Source organism: Homalodisca vitripennis, chromosome 5 (assembly GCF_021130785.1).
Source record: "Homalodisca vitripennis isolate AUS2020 chromosome 5, UT_GWSS_2.1, whole genome shotgun sequence".
In the NCBI taxonomy this organism is placed as follows: Eukaryota; Metazoa; Arthropoda; class Insecta; order Hemiptera; family Cicadellidae; genus Homalodisca; species Homalodisca vitripennis.
This window is the reverse complement of record NC_060211.1, coordinates 128,077,959-128,087,002: the sequence shown is the minus strand read 5'-3', so window position 1 is coordinate 128,087,002 and position 9,044 is coordinate 128,077,959. Positions and strand designations below refer to the sequence as shown.

At 35.5% G+C, this 9,044-nt stretch overlaps 1 protein-coding gene across 1 annotated transcript; it reads left to right on the top strand.

Annotated features, from left to right (window-relative positions):
• Positions 1-1,094: 1,094 nt before the first annotated feature.
• On the top strand, positions 1,095-8,821 carry LOC124363911 (nuclear receptor subfamily 2 group E member 1-like). The gene is made up of 5 exons (XM_046819181.1): positions 1,095-1,230; positions 2,226-2,458; positions 2,599-2,736; positions 3,745-3,964; positions 7,955-8,821. Exons 1-5 carry the CDS (start codon positions 1,218-1,220, stop codon positions 8,248-8,250), a joined length of 900 nt encoding a protein of 299 aa, XP_046675137.1. The 5' UTR covers positions 1,095-1,217; the 3' UTR covers positions 8,251-8,821.
• Positions 8,822-9,044: the final 223 nt, after the last annotated feature.

Genomic DNA, 9,044 nt, shown 5'->3' with positions numbered 1-9,044 from the left:
TTAAGATTTTTAATCAAATGGATGTGCTTAAGCCCACAGATATCACCGCAGAACTTAAGTCCGCACTCATTTACAAAATTAGCATTACCTGTATCAAATAATTTTATCCATCTCAAGTAATAATATGCTGCATTATTTAAACACACAATAATCTAAAAAAAATTGTTATTTCACTTTAACACCTCTGTATTATTATGTTTAAATAAATAAAATCCATACTAACTGTTTTTACATTTTTTTATTTTGATATAACTGCACTTGTTTATTTTGATATAACTGGTTTAGAAAATGATCGATTTGCAATTTTTAATCTTTCATATTATGCAGATTGACATAATATTAACAGTCAAAAGGAGTGTAAAATAATAAATAGTATAATATTATTCCTTTATTATTATTCAGAGTAAAATATGAAATAATATAAGGAAGCTAATGTACTTATTTACATTATCTTTTAAAACGAACCGCAACCAGTTGGTGGAGTGGATAGAGGCAATGAACTTAATTAGATGATTTCCCACTAAACTCTTTTTCTAAGCATTTTTGGAGTCTAAGCATTTTTGTTTGTAAGATACATTCTAGTCTGCAAGTGTCAAGGGCTAGTTTTCTATTTGCAGCCCTTTGGGTTGTATCTGGTCTTGAATATGTCACAATTATTTACTTCTTTTCATAGGGATAGTGCTTATTTTCTAACTGTTCTTCAACATAACTTAGCAACTAAAATACCAGAATATATAACTGGCAGTGGGAAACTAAGATATAAACTAATGGACCAGGTTTATCAGAAACCCGTAATTGCATATCTTGTTAAATTGAACAACGAAAATCCTAGAAACTTCTGCTTAGATTTTGAAATCATATTTTAATGAATAATATAAATCCTGTTTTAAGAGTTATATCAACTAAGGTAAAATTTTAAGAATCCGTACCCAACAACATGATTTGATTAGACGGATAAATAGAAGTAGAAACTCTTAGTACTTAGGAAGTTGATATTTTCATATTAAATTTCAATAGCTGCATTTTACAAAAATAGTTTAAATCCATGTTTCCTATTTACAGCAATGGTTGAATAAGTTGATTTGTTGTTGCAGAGATCCATCAGACGGAACCGACAGTACGTGTGTAAGGCCAAGTGTGAGGGCAGTTGTGTTGTGGACAAGACTCATAGGAACCAGTGTCGAGCCTGCCGCCTCCGCAAGTGTATACAAGCCGGCATGAACAAGGATGGTGAGTGAAACCAGCTCAGCTTCCGAGATTTTGGGTTTGTGGAGATTTGACTATGCTCTTCAGATTCTGTTGAGTATTAGGAAATACTAGATTAGGAAGATACAAGTAAATTGCCCCTCCTGTTGATGTGTGGTGTAGGTGTAAAATATGCAATTATGCAGTATATCTCTTAACTTGCCACAAAATGTCAAAAGCTGTGTTATGGAAAAGACAATTTAAAGTAAATATGGTGTACGCTGCCTCATGCTTCCCACTTTTACTGGTGGGTGGTTTGTGTATATTGTACTGTTACTTTTACAATTTTTTGTAATTGTACATGTTTTATTTCCATTTAACATTTTTGTACCCATAAACTAGGTCATTTTTCTAAAAGACTAGATCCTTTGATCATCCAAAATAACGATTTGTTGATCTTTTACAACATCTGCCACCAGTATTTGGACCTGTGCTGTCTCTAATCCAAATCCAGAACCCGCCTACTGTGCAGAATTAACTGTTTATGAATTTTACAAATTCAGGGTATATGTATGGAGTGTAATAAATATATGGGCTGTTCAACCTGAAACTTGTTTTATATTTCAGGAGCAGAGAGCCAATTTGTATTATAATATGTGGATAAACTTTTTTGAAATCAATAAAGAGATTTCCTGTAAAAAAAAAAGAAATCCCCGTCAGCTGGGCTTGTTTTGGCAGAAGTCAAAATTGGATAAAAAATATTAGCTAAAAATTTCTGATAAAAGATAGCTTTCGGCATTTTTAATCCATTTCATTAGTTCCACCAAGGCTAGCGGCTGATGATTTCTTTCTTAGGACTAAATCTTCTACCGATATAAAGGAAACACACAAAACTAATTGGCTCTCGACTCCTGGAATATTAGGAATTAGCAGATATCCTATCCATGAGTCTGAACAATTTGATGTAAATTATAAGAATTCAATATAGATATTTCTATAAGTTCTTTTTCCAGTCGTTAATCGTGTGGTCTGTCCGACAGCCGTGCAGCACGAGAGAGGACCCCGAAACTCCACTCTGCGGAGACAGATGGCTCTGTTCTTCAAGGACTCGGAGCCGGGATCTGGACCGCCTCCAGCATTGCCTCCGGTCCTGGACCTAGCGCTACCGAAGGTCTCCTCCTCCACCGCCTCCCCACCAAGACCTGCACCACCAGCACATCTAGTATCGTCTCCTCTACACCCACCTTTCTTCTTCACCACGCCCCTGCCTAAGGTAAGAAGGTTCAACAATCAACTGTTATTTATAACGCTCTGCATATAATCAAAAGTCTCCTACCTTGGCATTTAATCAAACCAGTAGATCACTTGTACCTATTATGCCCTTGAGGATATTACAACTATATCGTGTTCCAGGAGCCGTGCTCGCTGCCACCGCCACTTATCTTCAACAGCCCAGAGTCTGTCAGTGAATACGCCGCTAGGATCCTCTTCATGACGGTTACCTGGATCAAGAGTGTACCCGCCTTCACTTATCTCGCCCTTAAAGACCAGGTACGTTATATTAGTCCTAAGTTAAATTCGAAACAAAATCCATAAATTTGTTGTTGAGAACAAGGAACGTTTGATTTTGAGCGAAAATAAGAAACTAAACAATTTTAATCTTGATGTTTGAAAACACAGGTACTAAAGGCGTTGAAACAATGTGGCCAAACATCATGGCTTCAAATATTTGCCACAGCTGGTACATGACGACATGACAAAATTTGAAACTAACATGCTATTGTGCTTATAAGCCACCAAAATGTCAGTAATAGTAGTTTTTAGACTGACTTTGTCAGATATTTTCTATATGTCGCTAAATGGCTGATTCCATCATTAAGTGCAGTAAAATATCAGTAATCTATAATCAGAATAGTAGCCTACAATAAAAATTTCCCTCAAATAACCATACAAAAATGTCTTTAATTTGACGAAACCCACAACTAAAGTATAACATGTATGGTATTTTTTAAGTAAGTAAACAATTCTACTTGATTTGACTAAGTAAAAAAATGGATTGGTGGTGCATTTTAAAACATTAAGCCACAACTGCTGCTTGCTGGCTTTGAAAATTAATTCAATATGATATTTAAAAACTAGAATAAGTTTCATGTATATTTCATGTAAAACACGTTTCATTATTGGTACTTCTGAGAGCTGTGATAGTTTGATAATGTTTGGCCAAAAACAGTTTTTTGAGCACAGCGAGTGAATTACACAACCAATAATTAACATTGATTTTTTTGGTCTTAGTATTACACACAAATTTGTCCGTTTATTAATCTTTGGTATATCTTCAAGGATCTAGTGCAAATTTTTGAGATCTTTGTTTAGTTTGCCAGATCCTTTTAGTGTGCATCAAATTTGGAACACCAATAATAATATATTTCTATCGATGATATTATTTGGCCTAACTATTCTAGACTGTATAGACTGTATATCATGCATGGACTAACGCAAAAAATAAATGGCTCTCATGACTACATATTTCATTTTATTAATGGACGACTGGGGTTGTAGCTACTGCTGTTGGAGGAGAGTTGGCGAGAATTGTTCGTTCTGGGCGCCGGGGAGTACTTCCCCCCTCTGGATCTGACCAGCCTCCTCGGGGACTCCATGGAGACCGAGGACTTGGTACACGAGGTCAAAGTGTTCCAGGAGACAGTCGTCAAGCTGAGACACCTCCAGCTGGATGCTACAGAATACAACCTTCTCCGCGCCATCGTCTTGTTCAAGACCGGTGAGTAGAGATTGATAATAGTCCTCACACACTTACACTGTCAACTCTGACACCACAAAACAAATCTGAATGTCCAGACATTCATCAAACTCGCAGTGGAAACAAACTCGTTTATGGTAGGTGATATTTTGAGCCTAGTAAATAGGCAACGAACAAAACCACATGTATTGTAAATATGTTGTAATCATTCTCTTCTTCCTTTCTTAGATACCGAATAATGTACAAGAAAGTTCAAAAGTTCAGAACCTAACCTACATTATTATAATGCTCACATTTCATCAAGATTTATCTTTGAAGTTTGTTTTTGACGATGGAAGGATTGTGAACGAAACAGGATTTTTTCGGACATTTTCCATCGTTCAGTGCTAAAAAAAATCAGTAACACTTTTTCGAGATCTGCAATCCGATCTCTTCTTCAGGTAAATAACTAACCTAACACATAATTACAAACTAGGTTAATTTAAACAAATCATACTAGAGCGTTGTGACATGCGTAAGTTAGGAATCACAACCACCATGTTGTGTGTCAACTTCACTAACTCTAAACAGGCACTTGAAAAAAGTGAACACAACACTAATTACTAAAACTGAGAAACTGTAGAATACAGGTCACAATATAATCTCGTCTTAGTGTGTCTCAACAGTCGTTGGTTGTCAACATTCTGTTGATACATTTACGAAATGTATCCAACAAAATGAGCTCAGGAATATTTGCAATTCGCACCTTAGCAAAATCATCTAACTCTGATGTTATTCTTTCTGCATATTACGGACTCATTTACCCGCATCTCGTCTATGCTCTGCCTATCTCATGTGTTAAGTAGGATTTTACCTGAAGAAGAGATCAGAATGCAGATCTCAAAACGTGTTACTGATTTTTTTTATCACTAAAGGATGGCAAATGTCCGGAAAAATCCAGTTTCCTTCACAAGATACAAAGAGATCACCAAATGTACTACTTATAAATTTAAATTATTTGTATTCATATTTCAACAAACACATTTTTTTGTTTACGTGTAATGCAAAACAATTAGTATATAGCCTACCTGTAAAGTTGCAATTTTTTTTTAAATATTTTAAACATTTTAACCCGTTTGAGAACATTTGCCTTAGACCAAAGTTATTTCTAAAATCATTTTTTAATTACTGCTTGCCTCAAATATGACTTCTAAGACGATCCTGTCAATATTCATTCCGAAAGTTTTTTTCAATTTAGAAATTACGGATGTTTGTTCCAGTTAATCATTTTGAGATCACTCCTTAATTCTCTACTTTGCCGTTAACAAGAATTCATAAGTGAGGTTAAAAAGGAATCCCTCGTTTAAAAGTTCTCAATTTCATAAAAACAACACAGTAACATAAAAAAAATTCTGAAAAACTAGAAAAAAGAAAATTTTATCAAAACATTAAAGTTATTGATGTGGGTGGCCCTTAAAAGTTACATTTCATCCAGTATACAAAATAAATTTGAACAAGTTTTAAAAAATATACCCAAAATTACAGGTGTATTTAGGAATCGAACAAAAACACTTTCAAGTATTTTTATTTCTTTTTGAAACGCAAAAACGCTGGACAATTTGTTTAAAAGTGACTGGTAGCGTAGGTGGTGAGTCATTGTGTAGGTTAAGTTCAAGATTAAGCCTCCACTGAGGTGGTCTCAAAATGACCATATATACTCGTACACAAGGTCTACAAGAGCGTGTGTGACCAAGACGGCCACAATGAATATATCACTGGCCCACACACGCCTACATACACCCGCGCTGTTATACTTCACTAATACTGTAATTTCATTCCACTTGAGATAGCAGACCTATCCCACCAATTCCATGTTCTTCCAGCCCCATAAAATCACAGATAAGATCGCAGTTAAATAGTCATAAACTAGTGATGATTCATTCGGGCAGTTATACTACTGGGCGATTAGAAATCGTGGTGCCATTCATCATTGCTTACAGATATAGTTGTGATAAAATTACTGGCACGTCTTACGCTGATAATAAGATTATAAAGAGAGCTTTTTCTTATAAATTACTTTTTTTCTTTATAAAGAATACGAATACATTTTCAGATCCAAAATTATTGGTTAGGTCATGAAGGGGGTTTCAAGGTTCAAAGTGGCAAATTTTAAATTGCATTTTCAAATTAATACAATTGTAAAATGTGAAAACATAATTTCGATGATTATTTAAACGTAAAAGAATAACAGGAGTTTAGACCTTTGCCAAGTTAGATGTTACAATATTAACACTTTTTTTGAAGATCACCTTTTTCTAATGTAAAGTTTGACTTAGGTAAATGCACCACCACATTTTAATCTAGCCTTGCTTAAAGTTATGTGTTACTTCAGAATAAAAAGAAATATCCAATCCTCGAAAAGTACTGAAATTCTGTTTACGTAACCCAGCATGAATAACAAAGCATAAATTTAAAACAAATAATATAAACATATTTATCAAAATTTATCAGCATAGCATAACAATTGTATAAGTGAAAAAGTTTAAACCATTTTAGCTAAGTTAGCTTGAGTTATTATAATTTCCAAACAAAACTGTCTAATAAATTCCGTGCAGATTAATAATAGCTATAAGAAAAATCTAGGTTGAAATATATTTTATATTGTTTTGTTAAGTTTAATTCGTTTAGAATTTTACTTTACTCTTGAAAACCCTTTAATGCACTCATACACCAATTCGAAATATTAGTAGCTATTTATAAAATATGTAGTATATTATTTACGTGTTGAAAGGAAATGTTGGACTCTAGGCTATAGTCATCTCTTGCTCTGAAGTCATAGCCTACCACAATTTGAAATCACAAACTAATAATAGGCTATATTCATTTTTCAATCAAACATTATAGTAATAACATCATAGTATTCATAGTAGTCAATAACATCATGTTGTGTTTTTGTCTCTCGGTTGTTCAGAGTTGTAACTTGTGCGACGTCTCCTCTGTTGAGTCATTCCAGGACCAGACGCAAGTTATCAAACATCATAGTAATAATGTTGTGTTTTTGTCTCTCAGCTGTTCAGAGTGGTACCTTGTGTAACGTCTCCTCTGTTGGGTCCTTCCAGGACCAGACGCAGGTTATCAAACATCATAGTAATAATGTTGTGTTTTTGTCTCTCAGCTGTTCAGAGTGGTACCTTGTGTGACGTCTCCTCTGTTGAGTCCTTCCAGGACCAGACGCAGGTTATCAAACATTATAGTAATAATGTTGTGTTTTTGTCTCTCAGCTGTTCAGAGTGGTACCTTGTGTGACGTCTCCTCTGTTGAGTCCTTCCAGGACCAGACGCAGGTTATCAAACATTATAGTAATAATGTTGTGTATTTTTGTCTCTCAGCTGTTCAGAGTGGTGCCTCTGTGTGTGTCTTGTGCCTTCTGTTGAGCTCCTTCCAGGACCAGACGCAGGTTATCAAACATCATAGTAATAATGTTGTGTTTTTGTCTCTCAGCTGTTCAGGATGGTACCTTGTGTGATGTCTCTCTGTTGCGGGTCCTTCCAGGACCAGACGCAGGTTATCAAACATCATAGTAATAATGTTGTGTTTTTTTTCTCTCAGCTGTTCAGGGTGGTACCTTGTGTGATGTCACCTCTGTTGACGTCCTTCCAGGACCAGACGCAGGTTATCAAACATCATAGTAATAATGTTGTGTTTTTGTCTCTCAGCTGTTCAGGATGGTACCTTGTGTGATGTCTCTCTGTTGTCCTTCCAGGACCAGACGCAGGTTATCAAACATCATAGTAATAATGTTGTATTTTTGTCTCTCAGCTGTTCAGGGTGGTACCTTGTGTGACGTCTCCTCTGTTGCGTCCTTCCAGGACCAGACGCAGGTTATCAAACATCATAGTAATAATGTTGTGTTTTTTGTCTCTCAGCTGTTCAGAGTGGTACCTTGTGTGATGTCTCCTCTGTTGAGTCCTTCCAGGACCTGACGCAGGTTATCAAACATCATAGTAATAATGTTCTTTTTTTGTCTCTCAGCTGTTCAGGGTGGTACCTTGTGTGATGTCACCTCTGTTGCGTCCTTCCAGGACCAGACGCAGTTGACGCTGAACCACTACGTCAGCTCGCGTTACCCTTCACAGCCCTACCGCTTCGGCAAGTTGCTCCTGCTGCTACCCTCGCTCAAGGCCGTCTCCACGTCCACCATCGAGGAACTCTTCTTCCGGCGCACCATCGGCGACATCCCCATCGTCCGTCTGCTCTGTGATATGTACAAGACCACTTTCGAGCGGTCCTATCCTTTCATACCCCTCCACCTCTCACCCTCTCAATGATTCTCGGTTGAAAAACTCTTTATACGCCATAGATGACAACTCACAGCTATTATTTGATTCTTAAACGTCCTTTTCATGTGGTTTTAAAAGGAACCCTGAACTCGTGTAAAATGAAAACTATTTATGTTAGGTGATCTCTCTGTAACAATTGTCTGTTCTAAGTGCTATTTATTGAATTTCGTCAAACGTTTGTTATTTTTCAAAGTTATGAATGTAAAACAATTCAAGAGAAGCGTTTTGTGATCTCATTACTGTTCCTGATGGGCATTAAGATTGTAGGCAACTAGTATAATAATATATTTGATATATCACATCTGTTGTTAATGGTCCGTAATTTTCTAAGAACAATAATATTGTATACTCTCTAAGTTGTTAAATGTGTCTAAAAATGTGTAACATGTGTGCCTTCTCATTATATTCTACATAATGCAAGAAGGATTCAGCATTAATGTCAGGTGCTACATTTGTATTTCTGTAACTGCCTTTGTAGTTAGATGTTGTTAATACCAAAGGGATGCATAGCTAACTAGTCTGTGGGGCACTTCCGTTTTTTTATTATATTCTTCTTCTTTCTTTATAACAACTATCTTATTATATATATATATATATATATATATATATATATATATATATATATATATATATACAATAAAAAACCTTTTTAACACTTTTGATATATTTTTTATTTCGTACGATGTACATTTCAAATTTTAAGAATTCATCATCAGTAGGTTAAGGTGCCTAAATGTACCTGATGATGAATTCTTAGAATTTGAAATGTACATCTTACGAAA